Raw genomic sequence first — 27,900 nt, 5'->3', positions numbered from 1 at the left:
ACCATACGATCTCTCTACCGTCATGACTTTATTTGAATCTTCATAAGAATTTACATTAACTGATATCGTTTAATAAATCCCTTGGACACCATTACTTATTACGAAATTTTGATACGTCTTAAAAATCTAAATGACCAATATTTGAAACTCATCTACCCTATCCATGAAGCAATTCTAGTTCGAATTATGAAAATAATGTCCCCGAGTTTGTCTGTAGATAGATACACCATGTCACTAAATTTATTTTATTTATTTATACCACAACGTGTCGTGACGATACATTGACGCTTTTATTAGGAAAAGATCAAAATTTGAATTTATACAAATGATAATTGCCGAACAGTAGAAAATACCGTTCCCAGTAGTTTTTGTATTAAAAATTCTGGACATTAGTCTCCTCTGATAAATTTACTGCTTAGTTAGCCTCGACAAGGGCGTAAAGGTGAATGTTCGTTTTCTTTAAGGTCATCAAAAACAAACATTTTGACTGGCATCATTAATGCCATACTATAAATAGCTTTAATTTTAATAAGCGGTGATAAGCATCTTTGTATTGTATCACATTTGTGAAAATTATCATCTAAAGCATTTATTTGTCTCGCTGTGATGTCAACGCTCCTAGATGTGGTATGCAACTTATTTTGGGTATATCAATAAGATACACGTATTGACCAACATGTCATTCATTAATCATAAATCATTTATTCATAGTTCATATAAAAATAGTAAAGCTACTTACACGCATGCAGCATAACCGTTTTTTAATTTGCATTCGAAATTATCTTGACATTCACCAGCAGTGGCAATGTAAAGACCACAAAGCTTTGATGCGTCATTGACATCGGCTTGTGTAACTGAAAGATCAAAATATATTTTAAAGTTCTGTAAATTCTGATGCTTCCAGGTTTGTCTAAAACCAGAACAAATTTTGCCAGTCACGACTTTTACATAATCATTTTCTTTGAGGGACACGTAGAAGCTTTCATATAGTGTCACTATATATAGATACAAGTTTAGCTTTTAAAAAAGCTAGAAAGTGGCCCGCTTAGCTCTTGTTCTAACAGGGCAGTTATGAAGCACAGTGATATGCCATTGAAAATTATAGGGTCTATGATGCCTGGATAGGTCAGTGGTAGAACGTCTATTGTGGGTACACAGGTTATGTGTTCAATGCCTGAACGTGAGCATTTTACCAGAAATTCCCTTGCTTTTTGCTTAGCATTAAAAAGAAAACCAACTTCCTCTCTCTTGTACATTCATGGCGATGGATATCATATAGCGTAATATAAGTTAAAGCTATGGCGATGAGAAATTATGTCTTACACATCTACAGGTTTTCAGTTTTAACCGACCATGTTTGTGTTGATTACTGAATGTTTGCTATTTTCATATGAGAAAGTATTCAGGATCAAAACGTCGTGAGGGAAAATCCTTTGATAGGCGAGATTCTTTCACTTTTCTACTTGCATAGATTGGTCCTTTGCGTGTCATTGAGCTTCTTTGTGTTCATTTATATAAAATGGTTGCGGCCTATGTGGATTACATGACTTGTTCATAAACCAGCTTTCGATTGGTCACTTTTTGTTAGCCTGCTTTCGATTGGACACTTCTCGTAAAGGAAATGCTATTTTGTTTTCTTGGTTGCTGGCTTGCATTTGTAATGAAAGTAAAAAGCTGAGAGCCAGGTTTAGGAGATGTTCTGCCTTTCAGGTAGATTTAATAGTAAAATCCTATCGTAATACTGGCTCGTCGAGACGAGCCAGCATGAATGAATCATGATCACGTAGAAGCTTTCATATAGTGTCACTATATATAGATATGAATGAATCATGATCACGTAGACGCTTTCATATTGTGTCACTATATATAGATATGAATGAATCATGATCACGTAGAAGCTTTCATATACTGCCACTATATATAGATATGAATGAATCCTAATTTTAATTAGTGTCTGAGTGGCGCAACTTTGTGATGCTGCCACTAAATTAGGATTTGAGCTGGACGAAGTACTCGTAAAAGTGCGGCCCATTTATTTCACATATCTTGAAACATCTAGTCCTGTAACATTGTACATAGGCAGGTAAATTATCATCATTTTGTATGCTTGCACGGCTAAGCAAAAAGTACACAGTGGTAATCGTTTACTACACAGTGTAACCAATCTTTTAACAGTCGTCTCAGACATGTTTATGAATGATATATAGAAGAAATGGTATGTTTTAGGGAAACATTCAGCTAGCGAACTCTCGGCAAAGTAAAATTAACTCTTAAATCTCAGATGGCACGGATAATTAAACATCCCATTAAGCCGTAATACTGTAAATCGATCCACTATTTCGTTGTAGGCAAAAATATATACTAGTGAGTTTAGATTGTTTCTTTTACATCAAGATGATACTTACCTGTGATATTGTCAGTTTCCACTGAATCAGCCGACACTGTTTGATTTAGTACCTTTATCTTTTCTTTCCCACTTACTAGATCTATATGAGCCTTGTTTAAGTTACTAGAAGCCTGGGATGATTTTGCAACCTCCACTTTGTAATAGACTTTTATGCTTCCAGGTCTATAAGTAAAGAACTTGTTAGTTTACAAATAAAGATTAAAAGTTTTCATGTAAGATTTACCGGTAAAGCACTTCCAGAAAACATAGCATCAAACGTTAAAAGCATGATGTCTTAATATATAGTTTTGTGCTGAATCGGCAATAAAGAAATAAAGCACTGATGCTGTATGGTATTTAAAGTACTTTATATTTTGTGCTTTATTTATTGTACTGCTTTAAATTAAATATCCCCTATTGCGTACCTTACCCTTTTATGACCTGTTAAAGGACGTTTGCCTTATCAATGTAAAGGTCAGTGGCAGGACGTTTACTTTATCATTATATTGGTCGGTGAAAGGACGTTTACTTTACCATTATAATGGTCAGTGACCAGACGTTCACCTCATTATCATAATGGTAAGTGACAGGACGTTTAACTTATCACTATAATGTTCATGCAGGACGTTTATCTTACAATTATGATGGTCAGTGACAGAACGTTAACCTGATCATTATAATGTTCATGCAGTGGCAGGACGTTTATCTTACAAATATAATGGTCAGTGACAGAACGTTTACCTGATCATAATAATGTTCATGCAGTGGCAGGACGTTTATCTTACAATTATAATGGTCAGTGACAGAACGTTTACCTGATCATTATAATGTTCATGCAGTGGCAGAACGTTTATCTTACAATTACAATGGTCAGTGACAGAACGTTTACCTGATCATTATAATGGTCAGTGACAGGACGTTTACCTTATCATTATAATGGTCAGTGGCAGGACGTTTATTTTATAATTATAATGACCAGTGACTGAACGTTTACCTGATCATTATAATGGTCAGTGACAAAGCTATTACTTTATCGTTACAATGGTCAAAGATAGGACGTTAACCTTATATCTGTAAGGGTCAGTGACAGGACGTTTACTTTATATCTATAATGGTCTGAGACAAGGCGTTTACGGTATCTTTAATGGTCAGTCACAAGACGTTAACCTTATATCTATAATGGTCAGAGGCAGGGCGCTTACTTTATCATTTTAAAGGTCAGTGACATGGCGTTTACCTTATCTCAATAATGTTCAGTAACAGGGCGTTTATCTTATCATTATAGACGTTTACCTTATCATTATAATGGTCATGCAGTGGCAGGAGGGTTATTCTATCATTATAATAGCTAGTGTCAAAGCGCTTACTTTATTGTTATGATGGTCAAAGACAGGACGTTCGCTTCATCATAATAGTGACTACTGACAGGGCGTTTAACTTATTATCATTATAGTTAGAGACAGGACGTTAACTTTATATCTATAATGGTCAGTGGCAGGACGTTAACCTTATATCTATAATGGTCAGAGACAAGGCGTTTACGGTACATTTTTAATGGTCAGTGACAGGACGTTAACCTTGTATCTATAATGGTCTCAAAAAGGACGCTTACTTTATCATTTTAATGGTCAGTGACAGGGCGTTTACCGTATCTTTATAATGGTCGGCGACAGGGCGTTAACCATATCTTTATAAAGGTCATAGACAGGGCGTTGACTTTATCTTTATAATGGGCTGTGACAGAACGTCTACTGTAATTTTATAATGGTCAGTGACAGGGCATTTACCGTATTTTTATAATGGTCAGTAACGGGGCGTTTTCTTTATCATTATAATGGTCAATAAAAGGACGGTTACCTTAACTTAATAATGGCCAGAGACAGAGCGTTTACCTTATCTTTATAAAGGTCAGTGTCAAGGCATTTATCCTCGTTACGGTTAATAACAGGACGTCCCCTTAAGTCAGAGGACGTTTACCTATCTTTACAATGGTCAGTGGCAAGACGTTTACCTATCTTTACAATGGTCTGTGGCAAGACGTTTACCTATCTTTACAATGGTCAGTGGCAAGACGTTTACCTATCTTTACAATGGTCAGTCGTTTACCTATCTTTACAATGGTCAGTGGCAAGACGTTTACCTATCTTTACAATGGTCAGTGGCAGGACGTTTACCTATCTTTACAATGGTCAATGACAGGGCGTTCACCTTTTCTTTAAAAACCTTTACCCTATCTATGTATTAATGAAATGCGTTTACCATAACATTTTATTGGTCTGTGACAGGGCGTTGACCTAATTAATATAATAGCCAAAGACAGTACGTTCATCCTATCATAATTATGATAGTGAGAAGTAATTAACATAATCAATATAAAAAGGTCAGTGAAAAAACTTTTACCCTGTTCTTTTAATGATCATTGAAAGAACGTTAAAGCTACCTTTATAATGGTCACTATGCTAGTAGGGGATAGTATAAAGAAACCAAATTTCAATTCCAGCCACCTTCTTCTTATGCCCTTACACTCATCTCCAAAAATGTATTGCAGAAACGATACACCAGTCAAGATTATTTAACGCACGAAATAATTATACATCCTACACCTCAATACGTTTGAAATACGGTAATACCTCGATTTCTTTAAAATAAAAAAGTGGAAAACCACAGGTCGCCCAACACGACATAAACGAAAATATTGCAGGCTCGGTTTGATTGAGCCTGTTCATGGACGGTAGTGGAAGTGCAAGCCCTCTAGCCCCAAGTTGAGCAGAACTAAACATTTACACATGTTATAAGTACCAGAAAGTAATTTAGAAACCTAGGATATACATACATGTATGTGCATATTGCCTTTTGTTTGAATAAACTGTCTATCTATCTGTGTAATAAATACTCAGAACCAGCAAATATTTAATTACTAATATCCTCTGGACAATTCCTTTATTATTGTTTCGTGATATAATTTTTATATTAGTAATAAACTTGGTCTAGAAATCAATACAAAGCTTACAACATTTTCCTATAACTGCAATATTTAAACCCCGCTGTTACATGACTGAAATACTGTTGAAAAACGGCGTTAAATCCAAAACATACAAAGCAATATTTAAAAGAGAATTTACTGTAAATTTAGTTGAAGAGTGAAATAGGAATTTGTCTGTTTTGATACTGTGCATGTGTCAAAGTTTGTCCTCAGCATCCTGGTCAGTTCCTAGGCATTTTAGAGTATTTACTGCGAGATAATTTGCACATATTCCGTTGTAACACGTATGAACACATGTGTACTTTATTTAAGAATTGAATAATATTTTCATGTTTTTCGTGAAGGACGTCAGACGCGTGCAATCTCGCTGAAAGTGTCTTCATTGATATTATTACTCTAATGTTGTTTATACGAACATTAACGCATTTGTCTTTCCATGTAAAATGTATAGTGAATGCAAATTTTGTATACAACAAAAAAGTTTGGAAAAAGAACTCATGTTGTTAATTTGTGAATAACAAATTTCGTCCTGCCTAGTCCAAGTCCTTCCAAAATGTCAGCCCCCACTCCTCTCCCCGACCCCGATTTGTAACGTTTATCAACTTATTCAACTTATATAGACCTTTCTTTACATTCCGAACCGTTTGTGAATATTTTGTCCTGAACTAAAGGAGTATAGTTTTGGTTAGAAAAGTCACCAGAACCATCCTTTCTATTTCTTTGCTCTAACATTTCCACGGGAGAGGCTCCCCGGACCCCGCCGGAGGAGGGAATTCCTCTTCCCAAACTCTCCGCTTGAGTAACATCTAAACTGATCACGCTACGCCCCAGGCCAGTGACAGGAAGTTTACCTCAGCATTATAATCATTGTAACCAGGCGTTAACCTTATTTTTATAATTGTCAATGACATTGCGTTAACCATATCTTTATAATGGTCAATGCCAGGAATTTTACCTTATCATTACAATGGTCAGTGGCAGAACATTTACATTACCTTAATTAAGTTCACCTTATCTTTTAAATGACCTGTGAGAAGGCGTTTACTTTACCTTTATAATGGTCAGTGACAGGGCGTTTCCCTTATCACTATAATTGTCAGTGAAAGGAGGTTTATTTTATCATTATAATGGTTCGTGGCAGAACGTTTATTTCATCAATTTAATGGTCAGTGACATAACGTTTACCTTATATTTATGATGGTCAGCGACAAGAAATCACTTCCAATCAGTCGTGTATAAACACGGACAAGCTGAAAAGATTGTTTTTACAGTTTTATTTTCTAATCACTCAAAGCAAAAAGCATGAATGTACATTTACAAAATGTTAAGCGGAAATATTTTATATTACTGATTATACAAACTTATTATGAAATATGAACTTAACTCACAATCAAACAATATTTTACTGGAAATATAATAGAACAGAGCATACCTGGTTTTCAACTTCCGTTTTTAATTGGACGTACTCCGCACTAGTTTGATTATTTAGATCTATTCCAGAAGCATTAATAGGAAATATCATAACAACTACAGTTATAGACGTTTCTTGGGGCGCAGTTTCAGTTGTTGTTGTCAAAGAAACCGTACTTGACAGTGTAACGCTCGTGGTTGCAATCAAAGAAGTAACACTAGTAAAAGAAAACATTATATCGATTGTGTCTGTCACTGGTAGTGTTCCTGTGACCGAAGCCAAACCAGTAAATTGTGTTGAAGATGTCGACTCGACTACAACTGTGTCGTTCACTAGTGTTGATGAAATGTCTGGTATTGAGGCTGTCGTGGCAACTGTGACAGTATCAATCGCAAGTATTGATATAATGTCTAGTGTTGAGGATATTATATCAACTGTGACTGTTTCGATCTCTGTTGTTGATGTAATGACATTGTTGGTTGGCGTAATGTATGGTGTTGAGGATGTCGGATCAACGGTGACTGTTTCGGCCGCAATGGGTGATGTAACGTGCGGTTTTGAGGATGTCTGAGCAACTGTGACTGTAATGGACTCAAGCATTGATGTAATGTCCGTTTTTGAGGATGTTAGACCAATTGTGATTGTATCGGTCGATGTTATGTCCTGAGTTGAATATGTCGGAGCAACTGTGACTGTATCAGTCGCTAAAAGTGATGTAACGAACTGTGTGTAGGAAATCGGATAAACTGTGTCTTTATCGGTCTCTAGTGTTGATGGAAAGTCGGGTGTTGAAGATATCAAAGCTACTACGGCCGTTATAGTCACTGGTATTGATGTAATGTCCGATGTCAAGGAAGTTTGAACAACTGTGACTGTATCGGTTGCTAGTGTTGATATCAAATTAGAGGCCGAGGATGTCGGAGCAACTGTGACTGTATCCGTTACTATCGTTGATGTAAAATCTGGTGTCGAGGATGTCAGAGCAACTGTGGCCGTTTTATTCACTGGTAATGAAGTAATGTCCGGTGCCGAGGAAGTTAGATCAGCTGCGACTGTATCGGATGCTATCAATGATTTAAATTCCGGTGTCGAGGATGTTTGGGCAACTGTGACTGTATCAGTTGCTTGTATTGATGTAATAGCCGCTGTCGAGGATGTTGATGCGATTGTATCGGTTCCTAGTATTGATGTTAAATCTGGTGTTGAGAATATCAGGGCAATTGTGGCTGTATCAGTCCTTAGTGTTGATGTAATGTCTAGTGTTGAGGATATTGGAGCAACTGTAACACTGTCAGTCGTTTGTGATGATGCTATGTCCGTTGTCGAAAATGTCGGAGCATCTGTGACTGTTTCGGTCGCTAGTGATGATGTAATGTACGGCTTTGAGGATGTCAGATCAGCTGTGACTGTATCAGTCGATGTTATTTGCAGTGTTGAGGATGTCGGACAAACTGTGTCTGTATCAGTCGCTGGCGTTAATGTAATTTTCAGTGTTAAGGACGCTGAAGTAACTTTTACTGTTTCGGTCACCAGCATTGACATAATGTCCTGTGTTGAGGTCGTCAGAACAACTGTGACTTTGCCGGTCTCTAGTGTTGATGTAAAATCGGGTGTTGATGTCGCAACAAGTGTGGCTGTATCGGTCAATGTAAGGCCCAGTGTTGAGGATGTCAGTTCAGCCAAAATTGTATCGATCTCTAGTGTTGATGTGATGTCCGTTATTGAGGATGTCGGATTAACTGAGTCGGTGTCGGTAACTAGGGGTGATATAACATTCGGTGTCGGCGTTGTCGGAGTAACTGTTACTGTATCGGTCGCTACTGATGAAGTAACGTCCATTGCTGAAGATGTAAAAGCAGCTGTGGCTGTTTCAGTCACTGGTTGTTTTGAAGTAAAGTCCGATGTCGAAGAAGTCAGATAAACTGTGACTGTATCGGTTGCTAGTGGTGATAAAAAATCGGGTGTCGGGGATATCAGAGCAACTGCAACTGTAGCGGTTGCTGTTTCCAATGTAAAATCCAGTGTGGAGGATGTTGGAGCATCTACGACTGTATCGGTGGCTAATGTTGATGTGAAATCCGGTGTCGAGGATGTCGGAGCAAGTGTGACTGTATCGGTAGCTAGTATTGATGTAGTATCCAGTGTCGACGATGTCTGAGCATTTGTGTCTGTACCAGTACCTACTGTTGATATAATGTCTGGTGTTGTGGGTGTCGGAGCATCTATGGCAGTATCGGTTGCTTCTGATGATGTAATGTCCCTTGTCGAAAACATCGGAGCAGTTGTGACTATATCTGTCGCTAGACTAAGTGATGACGTAATGTAAAGTTTTGAGGATGTCAGATCAATTGTGACAATATCTGGCAATAGTGCTGATGTAAAGTCCGGTGTTGAGGATGTCGGAGCAACTGTGTCTGTATCAGTCGCTGGCGTTGATGTAATATTCAGTGTTAAGAACGCTGAAGCAACTGTAATTGTATCGGTCAATAGCGTTGATGTAATGTCCGGTGTTGAGGACGTCGGAAGAAATGTGACTTTGTCGGTCTCTAGTGTTGATGTAAACTCGGTTGTTGAGGATGTCGAAACACCTGTGACTGTATCGGTCGATGTGATGCCCAGTGCTGATGATGTCAGATCGATTAAAACTGTATCGGTCGCTAGTATTAATGTAATGTCCGGTACTGAGGACGTCGGATCAACTGTGTCGGTACCGGTGGCTAGTGGTGATATAACATTCGGTGTCGGGACTGTCGGAGTAACCGTGACTGTATGGATCCATACTGATGATGTAAAGTCCGTTGTTGAGGATGTCAAATCAACTGTGGCCGTTTCAGTCACTGGTTTTGATGTAACGTCCGATGTCGAGAATGTCATATCAACTGTGACTGTATCGGTTGCTAGTCTTGATATAAAATCCGGTGTGGAAGATGTAGGAGGAACTGCGACTGTATCGGTTGATATTGTTGATGTAAAATCCGGTGTCGGGGATTTAAGAGCTAGTGGGACTTTATCGGTTGTTTGTGTTGATGTCTTCTCGGGTGTTGAGGATGTCAAAGCGACTGTATCAGTTGCTAGTATTGATGTACAATCCAGTATCCAGGATGTCGGAGCAATTGTGACTGTATCAGCCCCAAGTGTTGATGAGATGTCTGGTGTTGAGGATGTCGGAGCAACTATGACAATATCGGTCGTGGGTGATGATGTAATGACCATTGTCGATATTGTTGAAGCAACTGTGACTTTATCGATCGCTAGTGATGATGTAAGGTACGGTTTTGAGTATGTCAGATCAACAGTGACTGTATCGGTCAATGTAATGTCCAGTGTTGAGGATGTCGGAGTAACTGAGACTGTATCGGTCGATGTAACGTCTGGCGTTGAGGATATCGGAACAACTGTGGCGTTGTCGGTCTCTATTGTTGATGCAACATCAAGTAATGGGGATGTCGAAGCAACAGTTACTATATCGCTCGCTAGCGTTGGTGCAATGTCCTGTGTTGAGGATGTCGGAACAACTGTGACTTTGTCGGTTGCTAGTGTTGATATAAAATCCGTGGTCGAGGATGTCGGAGCAACTGCGACTGTATCGGTTGCTAATGTTGATGTAAAATTCGGTGAAGGGGACGCTGGATGAAGTGTGATTGTATCAGTTGCTTGTGTTGATGTAATATCCAATGTCGAATATGTCATAGCGTCAGTATCGGTTGCTAGTATTGATGTAAAATCAGGTGTTGAATATGTCAGAGCAACTGTGACTATATCGGTTGATGTAATATCCGGTGTTGAGGATATCAAAGAGAATGTATCGGTTGCTAGTATTGGTGAAAAATCTGGTGTCGAGGATGTAGGAGCAATTGTGACTGTATCAGACCCTAGTGTTGTTGTAATGTCTAGTGTTGAGGATGTCGGAGCAACAATGACAGTATCGGTCGCGTGTGATGAAGTAATGTCCATTGTCGATAGTGTTGGAGCAACTGTGACTTTACTGGTCGAATGTGATGATGTAAGATACGGTTTTGAGGATGTCAGATCAACTGTTACTGTATCGGTCGATGTAATATCCGGCGTTGAGGACGTCGGAACAACTGTGGCGTTGTCGGTCTCTTTTTTGGATGGAATGTCCGGTGATGAGGATGTCGAAGCAACTGTGACTGTATCGGTCGCTGGCGTTGCTATAATGTTGTGTTTTGAGGACACTGAAGCAACTGTTACTGTATCGCTCGCTAGCGTTGGTTTAATGTCCGGTGTTGAGGACGTTGAAACAACTGTGAATTTTTCGGTCTCTAGTGTTGATGTAAATTCCGGTGTTGCGGATGTCAAAACAACTGTGACCGTATCGGTCAATGTAATTTCCGGTTTTGAGGATGTCGGAATAACTGTGACTCTATAAGTCGATGTAACGTCTGGTGATGAGGACGTCGGAACACCAGTGACGTTGTCGGTCTCTATTGTTGATTCAACGTCCGGTGATGAGGATATCGAAGCAACTGTGACTGTATCGGTCGCTAGCGTTGATGTAATATTTTGTATTGAGGACATTGAAACAACTGTTGCTGTATCGCTCGCTAGTGTTAGTGTAATGTCCTGTGTTGAGGATGTCGGAACAACTGTGACTTTGTCGCTTTTGAGTGTTGATGTAAATTCCGGTGTTGCGGCTGTCGAAACAACTGCGGCTGTATCGGTCGCTGTAATGTCCAGTATTGAGGATGTCATATCAGCTAAAACGGTATTGGTCGCTAGTGTTAATGTGATTTCCGGTATTGAGGACGTCGAATGAAGTGTGGCAGTATACACCGCTACTGATGATGTAACGTCCGTTGCTGAGAATGAAAAAGCAGTTGTGGCCGTTTCAGTCACTTGTTTTGATGTTATGTCCGGTGTCGAGGATTTCAGATCAACTGTGACTGTATCGGTTACTAGTGTTGATATAAAATCCGTTGTCGAGGATGTCGGAGCAACTGCGACTGTATCGGTTGCTAATGTTGATGTAAAATTCGGTGAAGGGGATGCTGGAGAAAGTGTGATTGTATCAGTTGCGTGTGTTGATGTATAATCTAATGTCGAGGATGTCAGAGCGACCGTATCGATTGCTAGTATTGATGTAAAATCCGGTGTTGAATATGTTGGAGCAACTGTGTCTGTATCGGTTGCTTGTGTTGATGTAATATCCGGTGTTGAGGATAACAAAGAGACTGTTTTGGTTGCTAGTATTGATGTAAAATTTGGTGTCGAGGATGTAGGAGCAATTGTGACTGTATCAGTCCCTAGTGTTGTTGTACTGTCTAGTGTTGAGGATGTCGGAGCAACAATGACAGTATCGGTCGCGTGTGTTGATGTAATGTCCCTTGTTGATAGTGTTGGAGCAACTGTAACTTTATCGGTCGCTAGTGATGAAATAAGGTATGGTTTAGAGGATGTCAGATCAACTGTGACTGTATCAGTCGATGTAATATCCGACGTTGAGGACGTCGGAACAACTATGACGTTGTTGGACTTTTTTGTTGATGAAATGTCCGGTGATGAGGATGTAGAAGTAACTGTGACTGTATCGGTCGCTGGCGTTGCTGTAATGTTTTGTGTTGAGGACGCTGAAGCAACTGTTACAGTACCGCTCGCTAGCGTTGGTGTAATATCCGGTGTTGAGGACGTCGAAACAACTGTGACTTTTTCGGTCTCTAGTGTTGATGTAAATTCCGGTGTTGCGGATGTCAAAACAACTGCGACCGTATCGGTCGATGTAATATCCAGTATTGAGGATGTCATATCAACGAAAACTGTATCAGTCACTAATGTTGATGTGTTTTCCGGTATTGTCGACGTCGGATCCATTGTGTCGGTATCCGTCGCTACTGACGATGTAACGTCCACTGCTGAGAATGTCAAAGGAACTGTGGCCGTTTTAGTCATTTGCTTTGATGTAATGCCCGGTGTCGAGGATATCAGATCAACTGTGACTGTTCCGGTCGCTAGTGATAATGTAAGGTACGGTGTTGAGGATGTCAGATCAACTGTGACTGTATCGGTCGATGTAACGTCAAGTGTTGAGGACGCCAGATCAATTGTGACTATATCTGTTGCTAGTGTTGATGTAATGTACGGTGTTGAGGATGTCGGAGCAATTGTGTCTGTATCTGTCGTTGATGTAATGTTCGGTGTTAAGGACGCTGAAGGAACTGTTACTATATCGGTCACTAGCGTTGATGTAACGTCCGTTGTTGAGGATGTCGAAAAAAATCTGATTGTATCGTTCGATGTAATGCCGAGTATTGAGGATGTCAGATCAACTAAAATCATATCGGTTGTTTGTGTTGATGTAATATCCGGTGTCGAGGATGTCAAAGCGACTGTATCGGTTGCTACTGTTGATGAAAAATCCGGTGTCGAGGATGTTGGAGCAACTGTGACTGTATCAGTTGCTTGTGTTGATGTAATATCCGGTGTCGGGGATGTCGGGGCGATTATATATGTTCCTAGCATTGATTTTAAATCTGGTGTTGAGGATGTCGGAGCAACCGTGGCTGCATCAATCCATAGTGTTGATGAAATGTCTGGTGTTGAGGATGTCAGATCAACTGTTTCTGTATCGGACGATGAAATGTGCGGTGTTGAGGACGTTGGAGTAAATGTCACATTGTCGGTGTCTAGTGTTGAATTAAAGTCCGATTTCGAGGATGTCGAAAGAACTGTGACTGTAGCGGTCAATGTAATGCTCATTATTGAGGATGTCAGATCAACTAAAACTGTATCGGTCGCTTGTGTTGATGTGATGTCCTGTATTGAGGGCCTCGCTTGAGGTGATGTAACTTTCGGTGTCGGGGATGTCAGACTAAATGTGACTGTATTGGTCGCTACTGAGGATGTTGCGTCCATTGCTGAGGATGAAATTGTGGCCGTTTCAGTCACTTGTGTTATGTCCGGTGTCGAGGATGTCAGATCAACTGTGACGTTATCGGTTGCAAGTTTTGATATAAAATCTGGTGTCGAGGATGTAGGAGCAACGGAAATTTTGCCGGTCGCTAATGTTGATGTAAAGTCCGTTAATACGGATGTAAAACCAACTGCGACTGTGTCCGTCTCTGTAATGTCCGTTGATGAGAATGTCAGGTCAACTGTGTTAGTATCAGTTTCTAGTGTTGATGTTATTTCCGGTGTCGAGGAAGTCAGATCAACTGTGACTTTTTCGGTCGATAGTGCTGATGTTATATCCCGTGTTGAGGATGTCGAAGAAACCGTTACACTATTGGTCGATGTAATGTCCGATATTGACGATGGCACATCAACTAAAGATGTAATGTCCCTTATTGAAGATGTCCGGTCAATTACAGCTGTATCGGTCGCTTCTGTTGATGTGGTGTCCAGTATTGAGGACGTCGGATCTACTGTGGCGGTATCGATAAAATCGGGTGTCGAGGATGTCGGAGCAATTGTGGCTGAATCAGTCCCCAGTGTTGATGTAATGTCTGGTGTTGAGGATGTCGGAGCAACTATGACAGTAACAGTAGCATGAGATGATGTAATGTACGTTGTCGATAATGTCGGAGCAACTGTTACTTTATCGGTCGCTAGTGGTGATATAATATACGGTTCTGAGGATGTCAGATCATCTGTGTCTGTATGGGAAGATGTAAAGTCCGGTGTTGAGGACGGCGGAACAGCTGTGTCTTTGTCATTCTCTATTACTGATATAAGGTCCAGTGATGAGGCTGTCGAAAGAACTGTGACTGTATAAGTCGATGATATGTTCCTTAATGAGGATGTCAAATCAATTAAAGATGTATCGGTCGTTAGAGTTGATGAGCTGCCCGTAATTGAGGATGTCAGATCAACTTTGGTGGTATCGGTCACTAGAGGTGATATAACATTCGATGACGGGGATGTCGGATAAACTATAACTGTATCGGTCGCTACTAATGATGTAACGTCCATTGATGAGGATATCAAAGCATCTGTTGCCGTTTCAGTCAATGGTTTTGGTGAAATATTTGGTGTCGAGGATGTCAGATCAACTGTGACTGTATCGGATGCTAGTGTTAATATAAAATCCGGTGTCGAGGATGTCGGATCAGCTGCTACTGTATCGGTTGCTATTGTTGATGTAAAATCCGGTGTCGAGGATGCTGGGGCTGGAGTGACTGTATCAGTTGCTTGTGTTGATGTAATAGCCGGTGTCGGCGGTGTTGAGGATTTCGAAGCAACTATAACAGTATCGTTCGTTTGTGATGATGTAATGTCCGTTGTCGAAAATGTCGGAGCAACTGCAACTGTATTGGTATCCAGTGATAATGTAATGTATGGTTTTGATGATGTCAGATCAACTGTGACTGTAATGGTCGATGGATTGCCCAGTATTGAGGATGTCAGATCAATTAAAACTGTATTGGTCGCTAGTGTTAACGTTATGTCTGGTATTGAAGGCGTCAGATTGACTGTGGCAGTATCGATCGCTGGAAGTGGTGTAACTTTCGATGTCGAGGATGTCGGAGTAACTGGAACTGTATCGGTCGGTACTGATGTTGCTACATCCGTTGCTGAGGATTTCAAAGCTACTGTGGCTGTTTCAGTCACTGGATGTGATGTAATGTCCGGTGTCGAGAATGTCAGATCAACTTCGATTGTATCGGTTGCTAGTGTTGATATAAAATCGGGTGTCGGGGATGACGGAATAACTGCGACTGTATTGGTTGCTATCGTTGACGTAAAATCAGGTGTCGAGGATGTTGGAACAACTGTGTGTGTATTGGTTGCTTGTGTTGATGTAATATCCGATGTCAAGGATGCCGGAGCGACTGAATCGGTCGCTTGTATTGATGTGGAATCCGATGTCGAAGATGTCGGAGCAACTGTATCTGTATCAGGCCCTAATGTTGATGTAATGTCTGGTTTTGAGGATGTCGAAACAACAATGACAGTATTAGTCGCTTGTGATGATGTAATGTCCGTTGTCGTAAATGTGTTAGCAACTGTGACTGTATCCGTCGCTAGTGATGTTGTAATGTATGGGATTGAGGATGTCAAAGCAACTGTGGCCGTTTCAGTCATTGGTTTTGATGTAATGTCCAGGGTCGAAGATGTCATATCAACTGTGACTGTATCGGTTGCTATTGTTGATATAAAATTCGGTTGTGACGATTTTGGAGCAACTGCGACTGTATCGGTTGTTATTGTTGATATAAAATCCGGAACAAATGTGACTGTATCGGTTGCTTGTGTCGATGTAATATCCACTGTCAAGGATGTCGGGGCGACTGTATCGGTTGCTAGTATTGATGTAAAATACGGTGTCGAGGATGTCGGGGCGATTGTGGCTGTATCAGTCCCTAGTCTTGACGTATTGCCTGGTGTTGAGGATGCCGGAACCACTTTAACAGTATCAGTCGCTTGTAATGACGTTATGTCCGCTGTCGACAACGTCTGAGCAACTGTGACTGTATCGGTCGCTAGTGATATTGTTATATATGGTGTTGAGGATGTAAAATCAACTGCAGCCGTTTCAGTCATTGGTTTTGAGGTCATTTCTGGTGTCGAGGGTAACAGATGAGCTGTGACTGTATCGGTTGCTAATGTTGATATAAAATTCGGTTGTGACGATTTTGGAGCAACTGCGACTGTATCGGTTGTTATTGTTGATATAAAATCCGTTGTCGTGGATGTCAGATCAACTTCGACTGTATCTGTTGCTATCGTTGACATAAAATCCGGTGCGGAGGATGTTGGAACAAATGTGACTGTATCGGTTGCTTGTGTCGATGTAAACCCCTGTAGGAGTCGGGACTGTATCGGTTGCTATATTTGATGTAAAAATCCGTTTCGAGGATGTGGGCGCATTTGCGTGATAGTCTAGTTGAGTATTGCCTGGTGTGAGGATGCTGACACTATATCGCTGTAGTATTGATGTAAAATCCGGTGTCGAGATGTTGGAGCAATTCTGGCTGTATCAGTCCCTGGTGTTAATGTAATGTCCGGTGCCGAGGATGTCAGATCAACTGTGTTTGTATCGGTTGCTTGTGTTGATATAAAATCCGGTGTCGAGGATGTCGGAGCACCTGTGAATATATCGATCGGTAACGTTGATTTAAAATCCGGTGTCGAGGATTTCGGAGCACCTGCAACGGTATCAGATGCTAGTGTTAATGTATAATCCGGTGTCGAGAATGTTGGAGCAACCCTGACTGTATCGGTCGGTTGTGATGATGTAATGTCAGGTGACGAGGATGTCAGATCAACTGTGATTGTATCGGTTGGTACTGTTAATATAAAATCCAGTGTCGATGATGCCGGAGCAGCCGTGAATGTAACAACCTCTGAGGTTGATTTTAAATCCGATGTCGAGGATGTAGGAGCAACTGCAACGGTATGAGTTGCTATTGTTGATGTATAATCTGGTGTCAAGGATATCAGATCAACTGTGACTGTATCAGTCGATGTTATGAACCGTGTTGAGAACGTTAGAACAACTGTGACTTTGTCGGTCTCTAGTGCTAGTGTAATGTCCAGTGATGAGGATGTCGAACGAACTTTGACTGTTTCGGTCGACGTAATGCCCAGTATCGAGGATGTCAGATCAATTACAACTGTATCGGTCGTTACAGTTAACGTGATGTCCGGTATTGAAGATGTCAGATCAACTGTGGCGATATCGGTCGCTTGAGGTGGTGTAACTTTCGATGTCGGTAATATCGGATTAACTGCAAGTATATCGGTCGCTACTGATGTTGTAACTTCCGTTGCTGAGGATATCAAAGCTAATATAACCGTTTCAGTCACTGGATTTGATGTTACATGTATCCGGTGTCGAGGATGTCATATCAACTTCAACTGTATCTATTGCTAGTGTTGATAAAATCCGTGTCGAGGAATGTCGGAGACTTTGACTGTATTGGGTGCTATCGTTGACGTAAAATCGTGTCGAGGATGTCGGATGCATGTTGGTATCAGCATTATGTGATGTAGCCTGTGCTGAGGATAATGGAAAACATGATGTCGTCGCTGTGATGATGAAAGTCCGGTGTTTGAGGACTTATGGTAACAATATGATGAGTATCACAGTACTTTGATTGGTTGATGAAATGCCGGTGTCGAGAATGTCATATCAACTGTGACTGTATCGCTTGCTATTGTTGATATAAAATCCGGTGTCGAGGATGTTAGAGCAGCAGTGACTGTATCGGTTGGTTGTGCTGACGTAATATCCGGTATCGCGGATATCGGAGCGACTGTATCCGTTGCTATTATTGATATAAAATGCGGTATCGAGGATGTCGGATTAATTGTAGCTGTATCAGTCCCTAGTGTTAATGTAATGTCTGCTGTTGAGGATGTCAGAACAACTGTGACTGTATCGGTGTCTAGCATTGATATAACATTCGGTGTCGAGGATGTCACATTAATTAAAACTGTATCGGGCGATAGTGTTAATGTTATGTCCGATATTGAGGACGTCAGATCGACTTTGGCGGTATCGGTCGCTAGAGGCGATTTAACTTTCTGTGTTGGGGATATCGGATTAACTGCGAGTGTATCGGTCGCTACTGATGTTGTAACGTCCGTTGCTGAGGATATCGAAGCTACTTTGACCGTTTCAGTCACTAGATTTGATGTAATGCCCGGTGTCGAGGATGTCAGATCAACTTCGACTGTATCGGTTGCTAGTGTTGATATAAAATCCGGTGTCAAGGATGTCGGAGCAAATTTGACTGTATCGGTTCCTATCGTTGACGTAAAATCCAGTGTCGAGGATGTTGGAACAACTGTGACAGTATCGGTTGCTTGTGTTGATGTAATATCCGGTGTTAAGGCTGTCGGAACGACTGTATCGGTTGCTAGTATTGATGTTAAATCCGGTATCGAGGATGTCGGAGCAATTGTGTCTGTATCAATCCCTAGTGTTGACGTAATGCCTGGTGTTGAGGATGTGGGAAAAACTATGAGGGTATCAGTTGCTTGTGATGATGTAATCTCCGTTGTCAAAAATGTCTGAGCAACAATAACTGTATCGGACGCTAGTGATATTGTAATATATGGTGTTGAGGATATCAAAGCAACTGTGGTTGTTTCAGTCCCTAGTGGTAATGTAATGTCTAGTGTTGAGGATGCCAGACCAACTGTGACTGTATCGGTTACTAATGTTGATATAAAATTCGGTGTCAAGGATATCGGAGCGGCTGTGAATGTATCGATCGCTAACGTTGATGTAAAATCCGGTGTCGAGGATGTCAGAATTACTATATCGCTTGATAGTACTGTCAAAAAATCCAGTGTTGAGGATGTCGGAGCAATTGTAGCTGTATCAGTCCCTAGTGTTAATGTAATGTCCGGTGTCGAGGATGTCAGATCAACTGTGCATGTATCAATTGCTAGTGTTGATATAAAATCCGGTGTCGAGGATGTCGGAGCAGCTGTGAATGTATCGATCGCTAACGTTGATGTAAAATCCGGTGTCCAGGATGTCAGAGCTACTGTATCGCTTGATAGTACTGATGTAAAATCCGGTGTCGAAGATGTCGGAGCAATTGTTGCTGTATCAGTCCCATTTGTTAATGTAATGTCCGGTTTCGAGGATGTCAGATCAACTGTGACTGTATCGGTTGCTAGTGTTGATATAAAATCCGGTGTCGGAGATGTCGGAGCAACTGCAACGGTATGAGTTGCTATTGTTGATGTATAAACCGGTGTAGAGGATGCTGGAGTATCCGTGACTGTATTGGTTGGTTGTGATGACGTAATATCCGGTGTCGAGGATGACGGATTAATTGCGGCTGTATCAGTTCCTATTGTTAATGTAATGTCTGGTGTTGAGTGTTTCGGAGCAACTATAACAGTATCAGTCGCTTGTGATGATGTAATGTCCATTGTCGAAAATATCGGAGCAAAAGCGACTGTATCTGCCGGTACTGATAATGTAATATACGGTTTTGAGTATGTCACATCAACTGTGACGGTATCGGTCGCTGAAGGTAATGTTACGTTCGGTGTCAGGGATATCGGATTAACTGCAAGTGTACTGGTCGCTACTGATGTTGTAACGTCCGTTGCTGAGGATATCAAAGCTACTGTGACCGTTTCAGTCACTGGAGTTGATGTAATATCGGGTGTAGAGGATGTAAGATCAACTTCAACTGTATCGGTTGCTAGTGTTGATATAAAATCCGGTGTCAAGGATGTCGGAGCAACTTTGACTGAATTGGTTGCTATCCTTGACGTAAAATCCAGTGCCGAGGATGTTGAAACAACTTTGACTGTATCGATTGCTTGTGTTGATGTAATATCCGGTGTCAAGGATGTCGGAGCGACTGTATCGGTTGCTAGTGTTGATGTCAAATCCGGAGTCGAAGATGTCGGCGCAATTGTATCTGTATCAGTCTCTAGTGTTGATGTAAAGCCTGGTGTTGAGGATATCGGAACCACTATGGCAGTATCAGTCGCTTGTGATGATGTAATGTCCGTTGTCGAAAAGTTCTGAGCAACTGTGACTGTATCGGTAACTAGTGATATTGTAATGTATGGTGTTGAAGATGTCAAAGCAACAGTGACCGTTTCCGTCATTGGTTTTGATGTAATGTACTGTTTCGAGAATGTCATATCAACTGTGACTGTACCGCTTGCTATTGCTGATATAAAATCCGATGTCGAGGATATTAGACCAGCACTGACTGTATCGGTTGGTTGTGTTGATGTAATATCCGGTGTCAGGAATGTCGGAGCGACTGTATCGGTTGCTAGTATTGATATAAAATCCGATGTCGAGGATGTCGGATTAATTGTGGCTGTATCAGTCCTTAGTGTTAATGTAATGTCTGCTTTTGATGATGTCAGATCAACTGTGACTGTATCGGTGTCTAGCATTGATATAACATCCGGCATCGAGGATGTCAGATCAATTAAATCTGTATCGGTCGACAGTGTTAATGTAATGTCCGATATTGAGGACGTCGTATCAACTGTGGCGGTATCGGTTGCTGAAGGTGATGTAACTTTCGGTGTCGGGGATATCGGATTAACTGCGAGTGTAACGGTCGCTACTGATGTTGTAACGTCCGTTGCTAAGGATATCAAGGCTACAGTGACCGTTTCAGTCACTGGATTTGATGTAATGTCCGATGTCGAGGATGTCAGATCAACTTCGACTGTATCGGTTGCTAGTGTTGATATAAAATCCGGTGTCGAGGATGTCGGAGCAACTTCGACTGTATCGGTTGATATCGTTGACGTAAAATCCAGTGTCGGTGATGCCGGAACAACTGTGACTGTATCGGTTGCTTGTGTTGATGTAATATCCGGTGTTAAGGCTGTCGGAACGTCTGTATCGGTTGATAGTATTGATGAAAAATCTGGTGTCGAGGATGTCAGAGCAATTGTTTCTGTATCAGTCCCTAGTGTTGATGTAATGCCTGGTGTTGAGGATGTGGGAACAACTATGAGGGTATCAGTCGTATGTGCTGATGTAATATCCGTTGTTGAAAATGTCTGAGCAATAATAACTGTATCGGACGCTAGTGATATTGTTATATATGGTGTTGAGGATGTCAAAGCAACTGTGGTCGTTTCAGTCACGAGTGTTAATGTAATGTCTGGTGTTGAGGATGCTAGATCAACTGTGACTGTATCGGTTGCTAATGTTGATATAAAATTCGGTGTCAAGGATATCGGAGCAGCTGTGAATGTATCGATCGCTAACGTTGATGTAAAATCCGGTGTCGAGGATGTCAGAGCGATTATATCGCTTGATAGTATTGACGAAAAATCCAGTGTCGAGGATGTCGGAGCATTTGTAGCTGTCTGAGTCCCTGGTGTTGATGTACTGTCCGGTGTCGAGGATGTCAGATGAACTGTGCATGTATCGGTTGCTAGTGTTAATATAAAAACCGGTGTCGAGAATGTCGGAGCAGCTGTGACTTTATCGAACGCTAAGGTTGATGTTGATGTCGGAGCAATTGTTGTTGTATCAATCCCAGGTGTTAATGTAATGTCCGGTGTCGAGGATGTCAGATCAACAGTGACTGTATCGGTTGCTAGTGTTGATATAAAATCCAGTGTCGGAGATGTCGGAGCAACTGCAACGGTATAAGTTGCTATTGTTGATGTATAATCCGGTGTCGAAGATTTTGGAGAAACCGTGACTATATTGGTTAGTTGTGATGACGTAATATCCGGTGTCGAGGATGACGGATTAATTGCGGCTGTATCAGTTCCTATTGTTAATGTAATGTCTGGTGTTGAGGATTTCGGAGCAACTTTAACAGTATCAGTCGCTTTTGATGATGTAATGTCCGTTGTCGAAAATTTCGAAGCAAAAACGACTGTATCTGCCGGTACTGATAATGTAATATACGGTTTTGAGTATGTCACATCAACTGTGACGGTATCGGTCGCTGAAGGTAATGTTACGTTCGGTGTCAGGGATATCGGATTAACTGCGAGTGTATTGGTCGCTACTGGTGTTGTAACGTCCGTTGCTGAGGATATCAAAGCTACTGTGACCGTTTCAGTCACTGGATTTGATGTAATATCGGGTGTCGAGGATGTCAGATCAACTTCGACTGTATCGGTTGCTAGTGTTGATATAAAATCCGGTGTCGAGGATGTCGGAGCAACTGTGACTGAATTGGTTGCTATCGTTGACGTAAAATCCAGTGCCGAGGATGTTGGAACAACTGTGACTGTATCGGTTGCTTGTGTTGATATAATATCCGGTGTCAAGGATGTCGGAGCGACTGTATCGGTTGCTAGATTTGATGTAAAATCCGGGGTCGAGGATGTCGGCGCAATTGTGTCTGTATCAGTCCCTAGTTTTGATGTAATGCCTGGTGTTGAGGATATTGGAACAACTGTGACAGTATCAGTCGCTTGTGATGATGTAATGTCCGTTGTAGAAAATGTCTGAGCAACTGTGACTGTATCGGTAACTAGTGATATTGTAATGAATGGTGTTGAAGATGTCAAAGCAACAGTGACCGTTTCAGTCATTGGTTTTGATGTAATGTCCAGTGTCGAGAATGTCAGATCAACTGAGACTGTATCGGTTGCTATTGTTGATATAAAATCCGGTGTCGAGGATGTTGGAGCAACCGTGACTGTATCGGTTGGTTGTGCTGATGTAATATCCGGCGTCGGGGATGTCGGAACGACTGTATCGGTTGCTAGTATTGATATAAAATCTGGTGTTGAGGGTGTCGCATTAATTGTGTCTCTATCAGTCCCTAGTGTTAATGTAATGTCTGCTGTTGAGGATGTCAGATCAACTGTGACTGTATTAGTGTCTAGCATTGATATAAAATCTGATGTAGAGGATGTCAGATCAATTAAAACTGTATCGGTCGATAGTGTTAATGTGATGTCCGTTATTGAGGACGTCGGATCAACTGTGGTGGTATCGGACGCTGGAGGTGATGTAACTTTCGATGTCGGGGATATCGGATTAACTGCGAGTATATCGATCGTTACTGATGTTGCAACGTTCGTTGCTGAGGATATCAGAGCTACTGTGACCGTTCCAGTCACTGGATTTGAGGTAATATCGGGTGTCGAGGATGCCAGATCAACTTCGACTGTATCGGTTGCTAGTGTTGATATAAAATCCGATGTCGAGGATGTCGGAGCAATTGTGTCTGTATCGGGGTCTAGTGTTGATGTAATGGCTAGTGTTGAGGATGACGGAACAACTTTGACAGTATCAGTCGCTTGTGATGATGTAATGTCCGTTGTCAAAAATGTCTGAGCAACTGTGATTGTATCGGTCGCTAGTGATATTGTAATGTATGTTGTTGAGGATGTCAAGGCAACTGTGGCCGTTTCAGTCATAGGTTTTGATGTAATGTCCGGTGTCGAGGATGCCAGATCAACTGTGAATGTAACGGCTGCTATTGTTGATATAAAATCCGGTATCGAGGATGTTGGAGAAACCGTGACTCTATCGGGTGGTTGTGCTGAAGTAATATCCGGTGTCGAGGATGTCGGGGCGATTGCATCCGTTGCTTGTATTGATATATAATCCAGTGTCAAGGATGTTGGAGGAACCGTGATAGTATCGGCTGATTGTGTTGATGTAATATCCGGTGTCGAGAATATCGGAGCGACTGTATCAGTTGCTAGTATTGATATAAAATCCGATGTCGAGGATGTTGGATTTATTGTGGCTCTATCAGTCCCTAGTGTTAATGTAATGTCTGGTGTCAAGGATGTCAGATCAACTGTGACTGTATCGATTGCTAGTTTTGACATAAAATCCAGTATCGAGGAAGTCGAGGCCGCTGTGAATGTATCGATCGCTAACGTTGATGTAAAATCAAGTGTCGAGGATTTCAGAGCGACTGTATCGCTTGATAGTATTGATGTAAAATCCGGTGTCGAGGATGTCGGAGGAATTGTGGCTTTATCAGTCCCTGGTGTTAATGTAATGTCTGGTGTCAAGGATGTCAGATGAACTGTGACTGTATCGGTTGGAAGTGTTGATATAATATCCGGTGTCGAAAATGTTGGAGCAGCTGTGAATGTATCGATCGCTATTTTTGATGTATAATCCGGTGTTGACGATGTCGGAGCAATTGCAACGGTATCAGTTGCTGTTGTTGATGTATAATCCGGTGTATAGGATGTTGGAGAAAACGTGGTTGTATCGGGTGGTTGTGATGATTTTATATCCGGTGTGAATGATGACGGATTAATTGTGGCTGTATCAGTGCGTATTGTTAATGTAATGCCTGGTGTTGAGGATTTCGATTTTTGAGCAACTATAACAGTATCGGTCGCTTGTGATGATATAATGTCCGTTGTCGAAAATGTCAGAGCAACTGCGACTGTATCTGTCGCTACTGATAATGTAATGTATGGTTTTGGGGATGTCAGATCAACTGTGACTGTATCAGTCGATGGTATGACCGGTGTTGAGGACGTCGGAACTACTGTGACTTTGTCGGTCTCTAGTGCTGATGTAACGTCCAATCTTGAGGATGTCGAAATAATTGTGACTGTATCGGTTAATGTAATGCCCAGTATTGAGTATGTCAGATCAATTAAAACTGTATCGGTCGCTAGTGTCAATGTGATGTCCGGTATTGGGGACGTCGGATCAACTGTGGCGGTATCGGCCACTTGAGATGATGTAACTTTCTGTGTCGGTGATGTCGGATTAACTTCGAGTATATCGGTCGCTATTGATGTTGTTACGTCCGTTGCTGAGGATATCAAAGCCAATGTGACCGTTTCAGTCACTGGATTTGATGTAATGTCCGGTGTCGAGGATGTTAAATTTACTGCGGCTGTATCGGTTGCTATCGTTAACCTTAAATCCGGTGTCGAGGATGTATCGGTTGCTTGTGTTGATGTAAACTCCGGGGTCAAGGATGTCGGAGCGACTGTATCGGTTGCTAGTATTGATGTAAAGTCGGGTGTCGAGGATGTCGGAGCAAATGTGTCTGTATCAGACCCTAGTGTTGATGTAATTCCTGGTGTTGAGGATTTCGGAACAACTATGAAAATATCAGTCGCTTGTGATGATGTAATGTCCGTTGTCGAAAATCTCTGAGCAACTGTGACTGTATCGGTCGCTAGTGATATTGTAATGTATGGTGTTGAAGATGTCAAAACAACTGTGGTCGTTTCAGTCATTGGTTTTGATGTAATGTCCGGTGTCGAGAATATCAGATCAACTGTGACTGTATCGGTTGCTATTGTTGATTTTAAATACGGTGTCGTAGATGTCAGATCAACTTCGACTGTATCAGTTGCTTGTGTTGATGTAATAACCGGTGTCAAGAATGTCGGAGTGACTGTATCGGTTGCTAATACTGATGTAAAATCCGTTGTCGAGGATGTCGGAGCAATTGTGTCTGTATCAATCCCTAGTGTTGATGTAATGCCTGGTATTGAGGACGTCGGAACAAATATGACAGTATCAGTGGCTTGTGATGGTGCTATGTCCGTTGTCGAAAATGTATGAGCAACTGTGACTGTATCGGTCGCTAGTGATATTGTAAAGTATGTAGCTGAGAATGTAAAAGCAACTGTGGCCGTTTCAGTTATTGGTTTTGATGTAATGTTTTGTGTCGAGGATGTCAGATCAACTGATACTGTATCGGTTGCTGTTGTTGATATAAAATCCGGTGTCGAGGATGTTAGAGCAATTGCGACTGTATCGGTTGCTATTGTTGATGTAAAATCCGGTGTCGAGGATGTCAGAGTGAATGTATCGGTTGATAGTATTGACGTAAAATCCAGTGTCGATGATGTCGGGGCAATTGTGGCTGTATCAGTCCCTGGTGTTGATGCAATGTCTGGTGTTGAGGTTGTCAGATCACTTGTGGTTGTTTCGGTCGATGTAATGTGCGGTGCTGATGATGTCACAACAGCTGTATGTGCAACTGAAAATGCGTCACTCACAAATGAAAGTTTGATATTATACTACTGGTAGGAAGATTTTATAAATATTCTGATCATAAAATTGTATTCTTAGATAATACTGACATGTTAGTTATTATTAGTGTCTTTTATTTTGACGGAGGAGTATGTTTTGTAGTTAGCTGTCTTGAATTCGTTATTAATAAAAATGTCTGATAATTGCCTAAATAAATCTAGTGTATGCATGTTGTACATCATGTTAACATTCCACCGCTCAAGCCGTAAACAAAATCGATATGTTAGATTTAATATTTTAACTGCTCTGGGTCATATTTTAGCAACTTCAATTCTAATAAGTCGCTTTTTTGATGTACTTGAAGGTAAATGCCACAGTTTGTATACTGACTGAGAATCAAGTTTAAAACGGAAATATGTATTAAAAATCATAGGTACCCAGGCTTGATATTGAATTATCTGCTCTTGAAAATAGATTTTTTTCCCCAGTATTTTCCGACTTTCAAGGGCAGATAATTCATGACCAAGGCTGGGTACGTATGATTTGGTTTATTTCATTTTTCTGTTTTTAATTTGATTCTCTGTCCGTAAACACAGTTTAAAGAAGAAATTCTGTCTGTAAGGAAATTTTGCCCCATTGTGGCAAATGTCCTTAACTATGAACATGACAAAATAATACAGCAAAGTCCTGGTCTTTCCCATGGACCGAATTTCTTTAAACCTTGTATACTGACTGCAAATGAAGTCTGAAACAGAAATATAAATTAAAATGCACAGTTTCCTTACCTTGATCTTGAATTATCTGCCCTTTAAAATTGGATTTTTAGTATTTTTTGATTTTCAAGGGCAGATTGGTGGAATTAAACATGGATGAAATAATGTTTGAAAATTAGGGTTTCAAAATCACTGTCATTTATCATTATATCAAACGAGCAGATGTATCCAAAACATAAATCCTGTTTAACCTTTACCCTCTAAATTTCAAAAATGGACTGGTCTATCATTTAATTTGTGTATTACCATTTATCGTATAATGGCCCCGTTCACTGAAAATTTATTGACTAAATGGCAAACTGGTCGCAAAGGCAGAATCACTTGTCGCAAGCAGGCTAAGGTTAATAAATCACTTCAATTTGCAAGTATAATTTGATTCCACAGAAAAAGGAACAAATGAAATGATTGTGCTTTTAGCACTTCAGTAAATGCACTTTATGTCTGACACTTGGTTCATTGGAAGTTTTTCTACGTTTGATTTCAAAGTGAGGATTATGTTTTTCTTGAAATTTGTATTTTCATAACAATGGCGGAGCAGTTTAGCATAAATTAGTGAATCATGATATCAACACTTCGTTACAATAGCTAAGTTAGCCGTACCTATTCCGGATAATTCCTACAGTTTTGACGTGCCGCCATAAAGTTATTTATTTGAAAATAAATAATGTTTTTTTTTCATCGAGCGATGGATTTTTTTAATATAAAAAAGATATACAGACTACACGAGTAATTTTCGTATCTTCTGTTGTGTAAAAGGTACAGAGCTGCGAACTTCTACGAGTAAATATTATTGAGGTGGAAATATTTATTATTCACTAGAATATAGATGATTTTGTTGTCGTGATTTTCGTGAATTCTAGAAGGTTAGCTATTTGTTTCAAGTATTGTGAATGAGACTTTTTAGACCTTGACAAAATTATTAAAACAAATATTTTTTTTTCAAAATTGACGAAATGTATCATATTATTAATTCAAAATACCTGTGTGCAGATGGTCCAT

General features: G+C 40.7%; 1 protein-coding gene across 1 annotated transcript; it reads right to left on the bottom strand.

Annotated features, from left to right (window-relative positions):
- Positions 1 to 735: 735 nt before the first annotated feature.
- LOC123558515 (uncharacterized) lies at positions 736 to 27,900 on the bottom strand. The gene is made up of 7 exons (XM_053544676.1): positions 27,882 to 27,900; positions 17,889 to 26,135; positions 16,633 to 17,507; positions 6,802 to 16,536; positions 6,555 to 6,619; positions 2,406 to 2,569; positions 736 to 854 (listed from the first exon to the last, which is right to left on the bottom strand). Exons 1-7 carry the CDS (start codon positions 27,898 to 27,900, stop codon positions 736 to 738), a joined length of 19,224 nt encoding a protein of 6,407 aa, XP_053400651.1.

Source organism: Mercenaria mercenaria, chromosome 5 (genome assembly GCF_021730395.1).
Source record: "Mercenaria mercenaria strain notata chromosome 5, MADL_Memer_1, whole genome shotgun sequence".
NCBI classification, from domain to species: domain Eukaryota; kingdom Metazoa; phylum Mollusca; class Bivalvia; order Venerida; family Veneridae; genus Mercenaria; species Mercenaria mercenaria.
Note: the sequence above shows the minus strand (reverse complement) of the source record. Positions and strands in the feature narration are given on the sequence as shown.